The following is a 19,040-nucleotide window of genomic DNA, read 5'->3' as shown; positions in this document are numbered from 1 at the left end:
ACTGATTCATCTCCCACTGGAATCACCCACTGCCTCTGGCCATTAGAATTTTTCTGTCCCCCTCTTTGGCAATGACCCCTGAGCTTTGTGGGGGAGGTATGTGATACAGATGTTCCATTTGGGACGGAGAATTCAGAAGTCTCTTATGCTCCGCAGGTTGATCAGTTGTAGTTCTCCAAGTTAATCATCATTTTGTATAAGAAGCAGCTTCTTGATGAGAGTCAAGAGCTGCTCTAATCTATGATTATCGCAATAAGTTCTTAGGAGCCAGTTTAACACTATGTCCATTTAGTGGAATAATAGTAGTAAATTAAAGTAGGGTCTATGACCTAAGGACACACAGGTTTTAACAGGGCCAGGTATGGATTCCTTCTTGTGGATCAGAATTCAGTCCAGTGACAAAGTGTTTGGTTACTCCTAAACATCCACTGGAGGCATATTTTGCAACACCATTCATTATTGCAGCTAGAGACCACAGACAGGGGAGACTGGCGATTACTCTCTTAAGGCAGTGTGGAGAGCACCTTCCAGCAGTATGAAGCTAGGCAACCCACATTCCAGGTTGTACTAATTGATTTCTCCATGTTTTCTCACTCATGTATGTGGTATCTTCAGCAACAGGGTTTTACGGCCAAGTTTTGATGGTGAACCAAGAGTAATGGCAAAACTCTATAATGTTTGTGGGTCTACACAAGCCCGGCGGCCAACAACTCCAAAAATCGGAACGCCTAAGATAAAAATGACAACACATGGTGATATGTGTGTGGGGAATAGGGATACTTATTCCAAGTGGGAGCAAAAACGGCTACAGCCACTACTGCATTCAGTGTGGAGGTTTCTTTAAAGGATATACACATATCTGTCACATGACCCAGCTATATATTACTCTTGGGCATATATCCAAAAGACCCTATATCCTACTAGAGCGATGCCTGCTCATGTGTGTTAATTGCTACTCTATTCACAATATCCAGTACCTGTAAACAGCCTAGATGTCCATCAACCATTGACTAGATAATGAACATGTGGTAGACTTATACAATGGGATATTGTTCATCTGTTGAAAAAAATCAAAATTACAAAATTTACAGGTAAATGAATAAAACTTATAAATAAATCAAAACATCACACACCATCATCCTGAGTGAGGTGATCCAGAAAGTCAAATGTCACATGTTTACTCTCATATGTAGATGCTAAATTTAAATTTTAGCTTTGTATCCTTTCTTTATATAGCCCACAGAAGTCAAGAAGGTATTAAGGAACCACAGAGTGGCATGTGTGTGTCATCAAGGAAGATTTCAAGGGAAAGGAGATATAATACAGTGCATAAGTGGTCCTAGAAGAAATACTGAAACTGGAAAGGTTAAACTAGGTGGGTTTAGAGGGTTGAGGAGGAAGAATAGGAGGGGTGACTAACTCTAAAGACCTTTTGCGGAAATCATATGGAATCCCACTAATGTAGAAGCTTCTTAAAATATATACATGGAGTTACCCTATATAAAAGAACAGGGTCTATAGGCTAGCATAAAAGGCCTAGTGCCCATATGGTTACCTCTTTTGGAGTTATTTCTTACATATTTGTTAAATTTTAATTTTAAAACAGCTGTAGACTTAGAGAAAAATGTCACAATAGTACATTATTTTTCACATTCCTCATCCAGCTTCCCTAGTTATCCATGTCTCCCATCAAGTTGGTACTTAGAATATCCATTAAAGGAGACCGATGAACTATGTTGCTCATCTGGTTCACAATATTAACTCAAATATATATTTTACTGACTTGCCTGCAAAGCTATTTGTTATCAAAATCTATTTGAGTTTGTGTTGTGTACATATACTGCCCCCCACCCCTCCAGTTCTTCAGTAGCCCTACAAGTCTGGTACTCCAAATAAGATCCAACGGAACAGACACATGCCCAACATTTGCTCCGAACACGGTCTAAATTTAGCATCAGTTTTCAGCTAGTGGGATGTCCACATAGAAGCTAACCAGTACTCAGCTAGTGGGAGGTCCACATGGATGCTAACCAGTACTCAGCTAGTGTGAGATCCACATGGATGCTAACCAGTACTCACCTAGTTTGAGACCCACATGGATGCTAACCATCAGTACTCAGCTAGTGGGAGTTCCACATGGATGCTAACCACCAGTACTCAGCTAGTGGGAGATCCATATGCATGCTAACCAGTACTCACCTAGTTTGAGACCCACATGGATGCTAACCATCAGTACTCAGCTAGTGGGAGTTCCACATGGATGCTAACCATCAGTACTCAGCTAGTGGGAGATCCACATGGATGCTAACCATCAGTACTCAGCTAGTGAAAGATCCACATGGATGCTAACCATCAGTACTCAGCTAGTGGGAGATCCACATGGATGCTAACCATCAGTACTCAGTTAGTGGGAGATCCACATGGATGCTAACCGTCAGTACTCAGCTAGTGGGAGTTCCACATGGAAGCTAACCAGTACTCAGCTAGTGGGAGTTCCACATGGATGCTAATCACAGCACTGAAAGTTCAGGGAGACAGAGGTTTGAACATTACCAGCTCTCGGGGTAGAAAACTCCCTTCTTGGCGGGCAATGACCAGGGATACTGTTTCTCCCTGCTTGGTGCTCCTCAGCATGGCTACAAGCTCTTCCTGAGTTCTTCCTGTGACGTCTCTGCCGTTTACCTAGTGAGCAGAACCATATACATATTGACAGTTAGAACATTTCCTATCATCTCCCCTGGCCAAGGCAGGTCTTGCTGAGTTGGCCAACAATGTATTGCTGTAAAGTCAAGGCTGTCCTTGAACTCAGATCTTTCTGACAAAGCTATTGAGTGCTGGGATTATAGGCATGTACCACCATGCACAGCTCCTAAGAAATTTTTTTTTAACTCTTTGTTTTGTGCAACAAATGCATTTATGAATTCCATGAAGCTTTGAAAGGATGATACTAACCACATGGCCCAATATATATATTTTCAATAAAAAATGGGCATCATAATTTTGATACTTAGAAAAACTCAATCAATAAATTATTTTATACTGGAAATTTTTTCCTAAGTCATTACATTTTTACAAGGGGAAAATCAGACTGATAAATGTCAGACATTAATTCATCAAATAGGTATGCAATGGATTGCAATATACCATGCAGAAGTGGATTATTTACCTTAAAATAAAATTACTGTAGAAGTACATGTATTTTGGTGTAATCCCAAATGTTTCTTTTGTCTAGAAAAGTGTTATCAACAGGTTATCATAGGTTATTGGACATCAGCCTCAGAGCGCCATGTGTCAGGTGGAGCATCCTTCCTGATGTAGAACTACATGGACTGCCAAAATGTTTCCAAAACATACTTAATGATAAACTTTTTTATTGATATTTATTGAGCTCTACATTTTTCTCTGCTCCCCTCCCTGTCTCTCCCCTTCCCTCAAACCTTCCCCAAGATCCCCATGCTCCCAATTTACTCAAAAGAGCTTGGCTTTTTCTATTTCCCATTTACATTAGATCTATATATGTCTCTCTTAGTGTCTTCATTGATGTCTAAGTTCTCTAGGATTTGTGATTTGTGGGCTGGTTTTCTTTGCTTTAAGTTTAAAAACCACTTATGAGTGAGTACATGTGATACTTGTCTTTCTGTGCCTTGGTTACCTCACTCAAAATGATGTTTTCTAGCTCCATCCATTTTCCTGCAAAATTCAAGATGTCGTATTTTTTGTTTTTTTTTTTGCTGTGTAGTACTCCCTTGTGTAAATGTAACACATTTTCCTTATCCATTCTTCAGTTGAGGGGCATTTAGGTTGTTTCCAGGTTATGGCTATGACAAACAAAGCTGCTATGAACATAGTTGAGCACATATCCTTTTGGCACGACTGAGCATCCTATGGATAGATACCCAAAAGTGGTATTACTGGGTCCTGAGGAAGGTTGTTTCCTAATTTTCTGAGAAATCGCCACACTGACATCCAAAGGTGCTTTACCAGCTTGCATTCCCACCAGCAACGCAGAAGTGTTCCCTTTACCCCACAACCTCTCCAGCGTAAGTTGTCATCAGTGTTTTTGATCTTGGCCATTCTTACAGTGGTAAAATGGAATCTCAGAGTTGTTTTGATTTGCATTTCTCTGATGACTAAGGATGTTGAACATTTCCTTAAGTGTCTTTCAGCCATTTTAGAGTCCTCTGTTGAGAGTTCTCTGTTTAAATCTGTACTCCATTTTTTTTATTGGATTAATTGTTATTTTGATGATCAATTTCCTGAGTTCTTCGTATATTTTGGAGATCAGACCTCTGTCTGATGTGGGGTTAGTGAAGATCTTTTTCCATTCTGTAGGCTTTCATTTTGTCTTGTTGACCATGTCCTTTGCTTTACAGAAGCTTTTCAGTTTCAGGAGGTCCCATTTATTAATGGTTTCTCTCAGTGTCTGTGCTGCTGGGGTTATATTTAGGAAGGAGTCTCCTGTGCCCATGCGTTCATGTGTACTTTCCACTTTCCCTTCTATAAGGTTCAGTGTGGCTGGCTTTATGTTGAGATCTTTGATCCATTTGGATTGAGTTTTGTGCGTGGTGATAGATATGGATCTATTTTCATTCTTCTAAATGTTGATATCCAGCACCATTTGTTAAATACGCTTTCTTTTTTCCATTTGATATTTTTTGCTTCTTTGTCAAAAATCAGGTGTTTGAAGGTGTGTGGATTAATATCCAGGTCTTTGACTCAGTTCCGTTGGTCTTCTTGTCTATTTTTATGCCAATACAAGGCTGTTTTCAGTACTATAGCTCTGTAGTAGAGTTTAAAATCAGGGATTGTGATGACTTCTTTTATTGTACAGGATTGTTTTGCCTACCCTGGGTTTTTTTGCTTTTCCATATGAAGTTGAGTATTGTTCTTTCAAGGTCTGTTAAGAATTTTGTTGGGATTTTGATGGGTATTGCATTGAATCTGTAGATTGCTTTTGTTAAGATTGCCATTTTTACTATGTTAATTCTACCTACACAAGAGTATGGGAGATCTTTCCACTTTTTGGTGTCTTCTTCAAATTCTTTCTTCAAAAATTTAAAGTTCTTGTCATATAAGTCTTCCACTTGTTTGGTTAGAGTTACTCTGAGATATTTTATGCTATTTGTGGCTACTGGGAAGGGTGTTGTTTCTCTGATTTCTTTCCCAGCCCTTCTATAATCTGTGTATAGGAGGGCTACTAATTATTTTGAGTCAATCTTGTATCCTGCTATAGTAGTGAAAGTGTTTTTGAGTTGTAGAAATTCCTTGGTAGAATTTCTGGAGTCACTTATGTAAACTATCATATCATCAGCAAATAGTGAGAGTTTGACTTCTTCTCTTCTGATTTTTATCCCCTTGATCTCCTTTTGTTGTCTTATTGCTCTAGCTAGGACCTCAAGAACTATATTGAATAAGTATGATGAGAGTGGACAACCTTGTCTTGTTCCTAATTTTAGTGGGATTACTGGAGTTTCTCTCCATTTAGTTTGATGTTGGCTATTGGTGTGCTGTATATTGGTTTTATTATGTTTAGGTATGGTCCTTGTTTCCCTCCTATCTCCAAGACCTTTATCATGAAGGGATGTTGTATTTTGGTGAAAGCTTTTCGGTATCTAATAAAATGACCATATGGTGGATTACGTTGACAGATTTCTGTATGTTGAACCATCCCTACATCTCTGGGATGAAGCCGACTTGATCATGGTGGATGATTATTGTGATTTGTTCTTGGATTCAATTTGCCAGTATTTTATTTATTATTTTTGCATCAATGTTCATGAGTGAGACTGGTCTGTAATTCTCTTTCTTAGTAATGTTTTTCTCTGGTTTGGGTATCAGGGTAATTGTAGGGTCATAAAAAGAGTTTGGCAATGTTCCTTTTGTTTCTATTGTGTGGAATAATTTGAGGAATATTGGGATTAGTTCTTCTTTGAAAATCTTGTAGAATTCTAAACTGAAACCATCTGGTCCTGGGATTTTTTTTTTTTTTTTTTTTTGGTTGGGAGACTTTTGATGACTGTTTCTATTTCTTCAGCAGTTATAGGTCTGTTAAAGTTTCTTATCTGGTCTTGATTTAATATTGTTGATATTTTCCAGAAAGTTGTCCATTTTCTTTAAGTTTTCTGATTTTGCAGAGTATAGGTTTTTAAAATATGACCTAATGATTCTCTGTATTTCCTTTGTGAATATTATGTCCCCTTTTTCATTTCTGATTTTGTTAACACGGATATTTTCTCTCTGCCTTTTGGTTAGTTTGGATAAAGATTTGTCTATTTTGTTGATTTTCTCAAAGAACCAACTCTTTGTCTCATTGATTCTTTGTATTGTTTTCTTTGTTTCTATTTTGTTGATTTCAGCTCTCCATTTGATTATTTCCTGCTATCTAGTTCTTCTGAGTGAGTTTGCTTCTTTTTGTTCTAGAGTTTTCAAATGTTTTGTTAATTCACTAGTGTGGGATTTTTCTAGCTTCTTCATGTAGGCATTTAGTGATATGAATTTTCTTCTTAACATTGATTTCATTGTGTCCCATAAATTTGGGCATGTTGTGTGGTCATTTTCATTGAATTTTAGGAAGTGTTTAATTTCTCCCTTTATTTCTTCCTTGATCCATTTATGATTCAGGTGAGCATTGTTTAGTTTCCATGTGTTTGTGGACTTTCTGGAATTATTATTGCTGTTGACTTCTAGTTTTAAACCATGGTGATCTGATTAGATACATGAGGTTATTCCAATATTTTTGTATTTGTTGAGGTTTGTTTTATTACTGAGTATGTGGGTAATGTTTGAGAAGGTTCCATGAGGTGCTGAGAAGAAGGTATATTCTTTTCCAATTGGATAGAATATTCAATAGATGTTTGTTAAGTCCATTTGAGTCATAACATCTGTTAGTTCCCTTATTTCTCTGTTCATTTTTTTGTCTGACTGACCTGTCCAGTGGTGAGAGGGGAGAGTTGAAGTGTGTGGGAAGTTTAATGTATGATTTAAGCTTTAGAAGTATTTTTTTTTTTTACATACAACGGTGCCCTTGTCTTTGGGGCAGAGACGTTTAGTATTGAGATTTCCTCTTGATGGATTTTTCCTATGATTAATATGAAATGACTTTCTTTGTCTCTTTTGACTGATTTGAGCTTGAAGTCTATTTTGTTAGATATTAGGATAACTACACCCACTTGTTTCTTAGGTCCATTTGATTCGAATATTTTTTCCCAAACCTTTACTCTGAGATGATGTCTGTCTTTTAGGTTAAGATGTGTTTCTTGTATGCAGAAGAAGAAGGATGGATTCTGCTTTCGTATCTGATCTCTTAGCCTGTGCCTTTTTAAAGGTGAGTTGAGTCCACTTATATTAAGGGATATTAAAATTAATATTAAGGGACCAGTGATTGTTATCTCCTGTTAATTTAGTTTTCATTGTTGGTGATGTTAATTTGTGCATTTTTCCTTCTTTGGGATTTGGTGCCATGAGACCATCAATTGTCTGTGATTTTGTTTGTGTAGCCAACTTCCTTGGGTTGGAGTTTTCCTTCTAGTATTTTCTGTAGTGTTGGGTTTGTGTCTAGGTATTGGTTAAATCTGGTTTTGTCCTTCTATGGTGATTGAAAGTTTAGCTGGATATGGTAGTATGGGCTGACATTCGTGGTCTCTTAATGTCTGCGTAATGCTTGACCATGACCTTATAACTTTCATTGTCTCCAATAAGAAGTCAGGTGTAATTTTGATAGGTCTGCCTTAAATGTTACTTGGCCTTTTTCCTTTGTAGCTCTTAATATTCTTTCTTTACTCTATATGTTTAGTGTTTTGATTATTATGTGGCAAGGATGTGGCAAGGGGACATTTTTTTTTGATCCAGTCTATTTGCTGTTCTGTAAACTTCTTGTATATTCATAGGCATATCTTTCTTTAAGTTGGGAAAGTTTTCTATGATTTTGTTAAATATATTTTCTGTGATTTTGAGTTGAACCTCGACTCCTTATGTCCCATATATCCTGATATTTTGGGTTAAGCTTTTGTTAGATTTAATGTTTTATTTGACTGATGAGTCTGTTTTCTCTATTGTATCTTCAGCACTTGAGATTCTTTCTTCCATCTCTTGTATTCTGTGGTTCATTCTTGAGTTTGTGGTTCCTGATCTTTTTCTCATGATTTCTGTTTCTATAATTTCGTCATCTTGTGTTTTCTTTATTGTCTCTATTTCAGTTTTCAAGTCTTGAATAGTTTCTTTCATATGTTTGATTGTTTTTTCTTGGTTTTAAGGGATTTGCTGATGTCTTCCAATTTTTTATTTGTCTTTTCCTCCATTTCTTTTTTTTTTTATAGAAGAATGGTTTATTTGGGCTTATGGTTATAGAACTATAAGAATCTGTCACTACCATAGTAGGCATGGCACTAGGGCAGCAAGCTGAGAGTACATATCTTAAACAAGAAGGAAGGGATATACAGTCGATTGGGAATGGCATGAGTCTCTCAAATGGTGTCTCAACTAGGGATGGTATAAACACTACAAGTCCACTTCTAGTGACATACTTCTTCCAACAAGCTCAAGCTTACTATACCATTCTCCAAAGCACTACCAACTGCAGGTAAAGTAAAATCCCTCACATCAAGATCGAACGAGGATGCTCAACAGAAAAAGAAGTATACAGGGCAGGTATAAGAATCACAGACCCACTCTTTCACACACGTAGGAGTCCCATAACAATATTAAAATCTATAATATAGACATAGAGGATCTGGTGTAGACCTATGTAGACCATGTGCTTGCTGCTTCTGTCTCTGTGAGTTCATATGAACCTTGCTTAGTTGATTTAGAGGATCTTGTTCTGGTGCTCTCCATCCTTTTGGATCTTGTACTCTTTCTGCCTTCTCTCTTCCATAGGGCTCCCTGAGCTGAGGGGAGGAATCTCTTCCTCTCCTCCATTTCTTTGAGGGAATTCTCATTTTCTCTTTAAGAGTTTCAAACATTTTCCTGAACTTATTTTTTTAGGTCATTTTCTTCTGTTTCATCTATATTTAGTTATTCACGTTTTGCTGTTGTAGGGTCTTTAGGTTTTACTGGTGTTGTCTTGGTCTTTGTGGTGTTTCATGTGTTCTTACCTCTTTTACTTATCTTTTCCTCTAATAGGTGTGGTTGGGGCTGTCTGTTATTCTGTTGATTAATCTTCTAGGTGCCAGTGAATCCAAAGCACAGATAATTGTTCCTCGTGGTATAGTCAGTGCCATGGTTCTAGATACCCTGTGTTCCTGGAGATTGCTTAGTGCTCCCAGGCTTTGCTCTGCTTCCTACTTTGGCCTAGATTACTGGCTTTGACCTGTTTCTGTAAATCCTGATCTGGATCCCCTCCTGCAGAAGTCCCTGGATTGGAGTTGGTCCTGCAAAGGTCTCTGGCTCCAGTCTACTCCCTTGGAGTTCCAATGCTTGGTTGTGCCCAAACCCACAGAGGAACTGGCTCAGGATTACTCTCTCAGATGTCCCAGATTCACGCTCAGACCTGCAGAGGTTTCTGGTTCCTGCCTATTCTCTTTGATGTCCCAGAAGAAGGTATACAGCATACAGATATTATAGTTTGGGAGGGTACTGGGACCACTAACAAAAGATAGCAAGTGACTGATATATATATATATATACACACACACACACACACACACACACACACATATATATATGTATATACACACACACACACACACACACACACACACATATATATATATATATATATATTTAGTTAAATATAAAGAAATATTTGCCTGGATACATTAACTTCAACCTACCTCCAAAACTCTGTCCCCTGATTGTAGGCGTCCGTCCTTTATTGCTGCTCCCTTTGGTAAGATGTTTTTTACAAAAATGGGACCAGGACCATGTATAGAAGAATCTCTGGTTACCACAGTGAAACCAAGTCCTTCAGGGCCTAGCATACAATACCAGAAAGATGTATTGTCACTTTAAGCATGGGTCACATGACATTCACTCAGTTAGTAAACTCTGTCCCCTTAAACATGGGTCACATGATATTCGCTCCTTTAGCAAACTCCACCTAGTTTACATTCAAGCAGACCAAGTCTTATTTACATTCTCAGAGATTTTACACAGGCTTTGCTCTTCCTGTTTTAAGTAAAGGTTACAATTCTGAACCAATGAGAGCATCAAAGTGAAGTTAGGATCCATATATAACATAACACTTTGTTTATTCAGGATTTAGAAGACAAGGCATATCATCCACATGTCCATAGTATCAGTTCCTCCGTAATCTGCCTCCTGACTCCATCTTTCCTCCCAAGCAGATGCTTCCCTCTGTTGGGGTTTTGTGGGTCTCTCAATCAACTGAGTAGTTTGTGGCTCAACCCTCTGCATGTGTCCTGATTGCTTTACTGCTGTAGCCACTGTATGGTCCCCAAGAGTTTTGCTGTCCCTTCCCAGTTGTCTTAAATCTCTAACTTCTCTCTCTCTTCTACTGTGACTAAAATGTATGTGGATTTCTTAACTGTAAATAATCTGTACTCAATGATTAGTGGTTCTGGAAGCTTCTACCATGAATAAAGAACTGCTGTGGTTTGGACAAGAACTCCACAAAGACCCATGTCTCCAGCCTGTGACACACTGGGATGTAGTAGGACCTTGAGAGCATGGGGCATAGTAGAAGGATATTAGGTCATTCCAGGCACGACATGAAGTAGACATGGCCCCCCTCGGCCCTCATGTTTCTCTTTCTTTGCTTAGGGGCTGCTAGAAAGTAAGATTCTTGCTCTATCATACATTCCCATCATGCTCCATTGCTTTGCTATAGGTCCCAAAGTAAGTTGCTAACTAGCCCTGGACTGAAACTTCGAAAATTGTGAGCCCAAATTCTCTCCTGTTTCATATCCCTTCTTATAGTATTAGGAAGCTGACAGATACTTCTATGATCATCACCAGGAATTTTTTCTTTACTTGGATTTATCTTTTATCAACGTTTGTTACTTACTAATTTCATTTTTAAAAATTAGCTCTCTTATAATTTTGAACATTTTTTATTTTCATTTCTCTCTCATCATACCATGTCTGTCACCTGAGAACACACAGCATTGTTCTCTCACATAAACACAGATAATGCCCAATGATCTGTACAGGGCCAGGTCCCCCTCTTGTTACCACGGCCTCTATCAGCTCTTTGCTTCATTATCAATCATTACCATCATTTTATAGACCAGAGCTCGCATCTGGTTGGTTCATTTGCCCTCTCTCCTTTCACCTCTCCATCTCTCTCCATGTCTCCATGCTTCTCTCTTTTTCCTGAATGTAATTATGAATATTCAAACTTTGCGACATTTCTCCTTCTTCAGTCCAGATCCTACCATTATCAAATATCCTCATCTGCTTAAAATTCTAATTTCAATCAATGACATTTCCAGTATGCAATTTGCCCCGGCTGAAAAACCTCAGCAAAAAGTGTAATTTTTCTTTCTTCCTTCCTACAACCATTTATCTATTAAGGCATGCCTATTATAGTTTCACATTTAACAGAGGCAATCCACCCTTGTCGATCCGCTCTCTTCTTCAGAATATCATTTCAGGACTCTGTGACTGATTCCTCTCTCTTATCTCAAAGCACCTACCATGGCTGGGTAACTGGTATACAATAATGCATTTGGACATGATTTATTTGTAATGCATTTAAATATAAACGTATTGACCTCTGTGTCTTCTTTTCAACTCACTTTATTCCCAAGGTCAGATATTTATAAGTGAATAAAATTTTGATTAAGAAATCTTTTCAGAATAATTTCTATATCCTAATGAAAGATATGTGTTGTTTTTAAAATTCACAAATAATATTTAAAGGTTTCATGGTGGCCAATAAATTAATTTGTGAAAAAAAACCTATTCAAGTCTTTGAATTGGCTTGAAAAACCACAGGATTTTACGAAGTGACAATGGGAATATCAGGTGGAAGGCAAGGAATAAGCAGGGAATGAACGGCGACACAACAGTCCATGGGTACATGGGCATGTATGTAATGCTGTGTTAGTATGCACGCACACATGTGGTCTGGGATAATGCTCTGTGCTAGAAATGAACAAAACGTTGAAAAAGATTAAGAAAGGCTGCATGCAGCTTTGAATTTGGACTATCTTGAAGAAATGTAATGTTGAAGCTGAAATTAATAATCATTATCTATTGTCTTTCTGAAAAATTAAACCTTTCACTGATATAAGAACCATTGTGTAGAACTAGAGGCCCTATTCCTGAACTGGCCTAAAGGATGCTTTAAAAACAAAAACCACTAACTTATGCTCAAAATGAAGACAATCAGCCTCCCGGGCCTACTCAGGATTGAGCTGTCACATGACGCTGCTCGGCTTTTCTCAAGTCTGCGCTGATCCACCCCAGTCCTCACTTTTCCTTGTTCCACATAATCAAAACTTTGCAGAAGAATGGAAGAAAGTAGCACAGTTTTAAAAAAAAATTAAGTTATCCAAGTATACACTCAAATCTATTCTATGATACAATTAAAGAAAAAGAGAATTAACTACATCAACCTTAATGAATTTCTCTTAACCAGTTTTACACGGTACAATAACAGAATGCTATTAAGCACAATTTAATAATTACCTTTCTTTAGGTCAATCTTAATTTTCTTTGCATTTTTCTTGCTGCCAAACCCCATGAGAGGGGATAGTGAGGGAGATGAAGGTTTTCTTCCTAGTCTTGGAACTCGGGGGCTCTTGCTTTGCTGCAGGGAAATCGTCTCATCTGCTTCAGGACTGTGAGTTCCAGCGAGATTTGCAGCCTGTAAAGCTGCTTTCCCACGGGCAGGAGGTGGAACCTTTGTTCTTGAGGTCCCATCATTGTTGCCAAAGATGTTCAGTGGGCCAATGACTGACTTTTCATACTGCTCACGGTTTTGAGGCAGAAGCACGTGGAGGACCACACTGGGGGATTTCATGGCCTGGCGGAAGACATCCTGGGCCCTTGAAGGAGCGAATGAGCAGAGAATGACATTGTGTTCTGGCGCAAGGCTTGCTGGGGTGCTCAGGTGTGGGACTGACAAGGCAGCCTTGTCAGTAAGGATAGGAGGAGGCAGCGGGATTATTGCTGCAGCATGACTCTGTTTACCACCCGCCCACCAAGGTGCCTCCTCCACACGAGCTACACATGCGTGATGACTGTGTGTAGTCCTCTACCTTATTCTTCTTAACAGCCATATAAAACAAATATAACCCACTCGCATTCAACAAATTCAAGTGGAAGCTCAGAGCCACTAAAGAATTTAACTGGCAACGGTCATCTTTAAAGAGTTTCTAAATATGAAAATCTAGCCGGAATTGATTACTTAAGCACATATTTAAGACCTTTTTAAAATCACATTGTTAATAGATTATTTCTAGTGGACTCTAAGTTGGAGTTTTATGACTCAGTTTCCACTTTGGTAAAACAGGGATCATTGGACTCCTTAGTCTTTGCAAAACAGGGCAGGCAAAATATGTGAGAAACATGATTCTGCCCTATAATAGTTGAATGTAACAAATTGTTTTAGAAAAACATCGTTTCATTCTACCCCTAAGCAGCAGCCAGTGTTACATGCCTCTGACTAGCAGCCACCAGCCCCCACTATTGACAATTAATGGCCAGAGAGAAGCTGTGTTAGGAGCAGTTTGGCTCAGAAGCAAGACAGGATACTGATTATTAATGAAGATTATTACTACTTATTTACTTAACTTAGAAGCCCTAAAATGTCAAGGCATATCAATGTATATGTGTGTATCTGTAGATATGTACAGCTTGATGCAGCTGGAGTCTACATATTCTAATTTGTGCATAGAAACAGGTATTTCTTGTAATATTTTTCACACTGAGAAAGATAACTTTTTAGGTAGAGCATTTTAAATTTAATTTTTATAATTTGTTTCTATTATTCATTGAGTCCTCATAGGAATCACCCACAGATTTTACAGTTTAAGGAAAACTGACATCAAGGATATTAATTAATAAGATGAATTAATTGTCTGTGAAATGAGCCAGTAAACCCCATTCTAATTGACCCATAGGCCACGAAAAACAAACTCCTTCATTCGTGGATGCCCAGAAAGACAGACAGGCAAGAAGGCTCGCTGTATTCTGTGTCTCAATCTACCTACAGACATTGGGCACATGTCTTGGCCACCTAAGACATAAAATGCATTCAAAAATGTATGGTCAGGGGTCACTTAAAGGGAACTGGCTTGACGTTACATCTCTGATTTTGGTCGTAATGAGCTCAACAATGATTATAAATATTCAAGAGATCAATAAAGTAGATAAATAATGAAAAAATGCTTACTGAGCAAAAGTTTTGTCCAGGAGTTCCACGTTGTTGATTTTTACGATGCATTCATTCTCCTGGAACAGTCCCTCCTGCTTGCATCTGCTGTGTTCTTCAATGCCTCGGATGAAGAGTCCTAGGATCCTAGAAACATTTCCATTGAAATAAAACTTCTGAGTATTGGTTTGGGACCATGGTCTGTTTCTGTCAATTATATTTTAAATAGATGCTAATTGGCCAGTAGCCAAGTATATGCAGGACAACCAGACAGGAAGTAGAGGTGGGTCAATGAGAACAGGAGGATTCTGGGAAGAAGGAAGCCCATTCCTGCGCATTTGTGACCCCGCCACAGAAGAAGCAAGATGTGACTTCCCCGCCTAAAGAGGTACTGAGCCATGTGGCTAACACAGATAAGAAATATGGGCTATAATATGTTATAAGCGTTAATAGGAAGCCTGAGCTAATGGGCCAATCAGTTTATAACTAATATAGACCAATGTGTGATTTTTTTGGGGGGGAGGGAATTAATGATTGCAGGAACCAGGTAGGACAAAAAACCCCGACAAAAGTACAAATGTGCTCATTATTTCTTCTCCATAGCTATTCAGAAATAAGTATTGCTTTCTGTTTACTGAATAGATTATGCTTCTATTTGGCCAAATGTTTCATCTTTCAAATTCACACATAATCAATCACACACACACACACACACACACACACACACACACACACACACACCTCTACTTGGAGCAAATATTCATATCATAAATACCAACCCATTTCTATGTTTTCCATGATCTAGGAAAATCAGTAGAGACCATTCCACCCAGGACTGGCAGCTTCAGGGGAGATGCCACTGCTGACTGAAAGGAAGTCCGTCTGAGTGGCGAGGTAGAAATTTGGTACTGGTGATGTGGGAGAATTACACATTCTCAGCATGTTTTGCCATCATAGTGCATGTTACAATAGTTGCATATTAAAAAGTAAACAAACATTTCAGTTCAGACCCTGTTATTCAGAAGGCATATCCATCCCATTCATTCGTGCCTTTGAATCAAGTCCATGTCAGGTGTTCTCTCCATCCTCAGGCTGGAGGACAGGAAGTCTGGAGGACCAGACCTACGTAAATAAGGTAAAGTAAAAGTTCCAAACATGGGCACAATATGGAGCCATCCTAGGGTTTACAAACTAACACTGGGTGGGAGGCCCACACCATCTGGAAGGATCTTCATGTATCAGGCAATGAGCCTAACCTGATGAAGCAGGTGACCACAGCCAACCTCAGAGTCAGAGCAGATACCCCGGGGCTCCTAGAGATTTGGACATTTAGTTCAGAGTCAGAGAGAGAGGGGACTGAAAAATGAAGGAAAATACAAAGGAAATGATAGCAAATGATTTCCTATATAATTCTCCCACATCCATGGAGGTTGTCAGGATCCCCTTTGGGTACCAAATTCTGTGGAAGCTCAAATCCTTTATGAAAAATGGCTTAGTATTTGCATCCCTCTGTACATTTCAATTATCTCTAAATTACCCACAAAATCCAGTACAATGTAAATGCTATGTACGTAGCTAATGTAATGTATAGGGGGATAATAACATTAAAATACCTGTATGTGCTCAGTATGGATAAAAGATTTTATTGATATCTTCTGCCTACAGCAAGTCAAAACTGCTGTGGGTGTGAATTTTCTGGACTCTAGAATTCACATGCAGGCTAGAAGTGCACATGAGCATATGTGTGTTCTCACATGCAATCTTTATCATTCTCATATAAAGCAAAAATAAATCTACCTCAAGAAATGGAGCCTCTACTGATTTTAGCCATTTCTCACTTGGGCGATGTCCTTTATCTTTGTGGCACGGCACAGGCCTCACTCAGTGTCACACTAAGAGTGATGGGTCTCTAGAGATATCGCTGGGTATGGAGAAACTACTGCCTCCATGTTCTCTGTCTCCTTATTATTCTATTTAGTCACTCTCTTTTGAGTACGAGCTTTGTGTGTTAAATTTCAAAGCTAAATAAAATATGAGCACATTTTATGTGTGAATAATAAGGTCACCCATGCAAAAAGAGCAGCCTGTAATGAAAGCCCAGGAGAAAGTACTTCTATGTCTGGAGTGGCCACAGAATTGAGCCTCAGCCTCTGGTCTGAGTTCACTTAATGAGCTCAGACCATCGCAAGGTGCACACAATGGTACTCAGGCTCCTCCTTTGGAAATGTTAATGAGAAGAGTGTGCTTTTGATGCTGCTGACATCCTGGCCAGTATGGACAGGGTCTGGGCTTCATCCCCCAGCTCTAGAACTTTACTAAATGAAGCAGACACATTACAGCACCTTCCTTTCCCAGAACAATACTAACGTGAGACTATTTGACATGAAGAAGGGAGAATTAGATCAAGATTGTGTTTTCTCTGAAATTAAACTGCTCTCTGATAGTCCACAGTTTAGATTTTTGTTTACGGTGGCTTCCCCCTAACATGACCCATTAGGAGGCTCACGTGTGGTTATAAACTAGTTTATGTAAGTGATTTCTTTTTAACAAGCATTCAAGTCTTCCTTTAATTTAATTCAGTACATCATCAGTCATGTAATGTTACTCCCTAGGATTTAATTTCACATTTTGGAGATGAATTAATTCTTTCGGGCCACTGGGTTGCAATTTAGCTAGCGTATTACAGCTGGAGCATGCTACGTGAACCTCGCTGATCTAAATAACCTAACTTGCCATGAAAAATTTATTGACAGAATAAGCCCAACTGTAAAACCTGTGTCAGAGGTAATTTTGGTAAAATGTAAAGCTGACTGATTTCATTAGTTTGGTCCCCAGCAACAAACGCATCCTGCCCTCCCTATTAACCGAAAGGGGTAAATTCCCTACAGTATGATGTCATCTCTACCACTGTGAGAAAGCTTATAAAACAGTATCTACTTTTGCCTCCTGGAAGGGTGATTGCTGCCCTATTTGAGATAAGAACTTACCGGAGTTAACAATTAAGGCTGTGGGGCAATCATAGGGTAAGACAACCCGTTCATCTGTAGTGCTAACGGACGCTCAAAGTTCAATCTCCCAGCAGGCTGAGGAGCAACAAGTGTTTCTCCCTCATGTAATCATCACTTAGACTCTAGTGTCTGGCCCTTGTGCCTGCCCTGTGTTCTCACACAATCCATTGGCTGTACTATCCTGCCTGCTCACCGCCTGTCACTCAAATGAACACAATCCATTGGCTGTACTATCCTGCCTGCTCACCGCCCGTCACTCAAACTCCTCTTCTCACATTGGGAATCTTGTCCTCTCCCTTCCCTTTAGCTGGTTAGCTATTTGTATTATGAAATGGAAGTACATTACCTATTTTTAGTGAAAAAATTACTGCTTTAATTTTTTAAGTTTAATTGACATTTAAAAATAATATTAATGTTGTGATTTTTTATTTGTCTGTAAGGACTTAGTGTTTTGTGTTTATTTTCTTTACTAAAACAAAATCAAAACAAACAAAACTGGGAAAGCCAATAGCCCTCAACAGACACGGTATTCAGTGTTCCCATACTCTGGGAATCTAACGAATTCATGGGGACTTCAGCTGGTGAAGTGGCCTCCAGGTGTTACTCAGATGTTCTTAGAGTAAGTTTCTCAATTAATGAAAAACAAAATAAAACACTGGAAGCAAGGTCAATTACAGTAGTCTTAATAAAGCATTACATGTAAATTCTAATTTTAAATAATGAAGCAAACTAACAAATGGAAGGAAATTAAAGAGCTAAGCATACCACTACGACCTAAGCAAACCCCTGAGCTCACACAGTGAAGTCAGATAGCAGCATGAGGACAGACACTCCTGTGACACGCTCTATAGCGTTCCATCAAGACACATGGGTTGAGTTAAGTATGCTGTTTCAGCCTGTGCTCATTACTTCTTAACTTTTATTGGCTCGTGTCTCCATTTCCACATGATTTTTAATGAAATTTCCTTTCTAAAACAGTAGTGGATACCCCAAAATATAATAGAACCATTTCTTCAAGTTACTGTAGAGTTGACCATGAACTTATAATGAATCCTCATTTGGGAATCAGACTGTTTCTCTTTATACAAAACATTTCACTGACATCTCTGCGTTTCATAGGTTGTGGGGTTTACAAGGTGCAATCACACTTTTAATGTCATTTAAACCCCATAACATTGAGGTGCAGAAGGTTTTCACTACAGGGCTAGCTGGAGGTTATGTGAGGACAACATGTGCCAGGAGTCAGAACCCCAAAGAAGGCAGGGATCAATACATCCTGCTTGTTCCCCTCATCGGAAGCCAGAGGAGGGGATTTCTCATCTAGAGGGCCAGCTTGTTTTTCTGAACTATTGAAGATGAAGGATGGTGAGTGTCACTGTGGATATATTTTTTTTTCATTTGGGGGATTGCAAAGATTCTATGTTCTATTCCAGGTTTATTAAACTAAAGAGCCTGGCAATTTAACCACTCTGGTATTTCACAGAGCTCTATCAGTACACTTCTGCCAAAAGCCATTAGGATTTCTCCTGGGAACTGAATAAATATTCACCTTGTCTGTCAGAAACAACTCGGGTCTGTCCTCTGCTGTAACCCATAACATATAAATACACCTATTAACACACATCGGAAACCAGACAGTAAGAGCCACTGGCTTTCCGCTTCATTTCCTTTTAGAGACAATGGCTCATTCCAGCAAGAGCTTGGCATCAGATGTTATACGGGAGAAAGCTAAGGTGGTGACTTTGCAATTACAG

At 38.9% G+C, this 19,040-nt stretch overlaps 1 protein-coding gene across 2 annotated transcripts in view; it reads right to left on the bottom strand.

Moving 5' to 3' along the window:
• Positions 1 to 19,040, bottom strand: part of Pard3b (par-3 family cell polarity regulator beta) — a 1,021,419-nt gene that overhangs the window by 484,408 nt on the left and 517,971 nt on the right. For both annotated transcript variants that reach the window (XM_041659081.1, XM_041659082.1), the window contains exons 7-10: positions 14,300 to 14,425; positions 12,592 to 12,950; positions 9,771 to 9,910; positions 2,554 to 2,682 (exon numbers count right to left, since the gene is read on the bottom strand). In XM_041659081.1, the coding sequence (XP_041515015.1) occupies positions 2,554 to 2,682; positions 9,771 to 9,910; positions 12,592 to 12,950; positions 14,300 to 14,425 (754 nt within the window). The remainder of the gene's footprint in view (positions 1 to 2,553; positions 2,683 to 9,770; positions 9,911 to 12,591; positions 12,951 to 14,299; positions 14,426 to 19,040) is intronic.

This window comes from Microtus oregoni, unplaced genomic scaffold (assembly GCF_018167655.1).
Source record: "Microtus oregoni isolate MIOR12 unplaced genomic scaffold, Mior012 000010F_ref0000083, whole genome shotgun sequence".
NCBI lineage: Eukaryota > Metazoa > Chordata > Mammalia > Rodentia > Cricetidae > Microtus > Microtus oregoni.
Note: the sequence above shows the minus strand (reverse complement) of the source record. Positions and strands in the feature narration are given on the sequence as shown.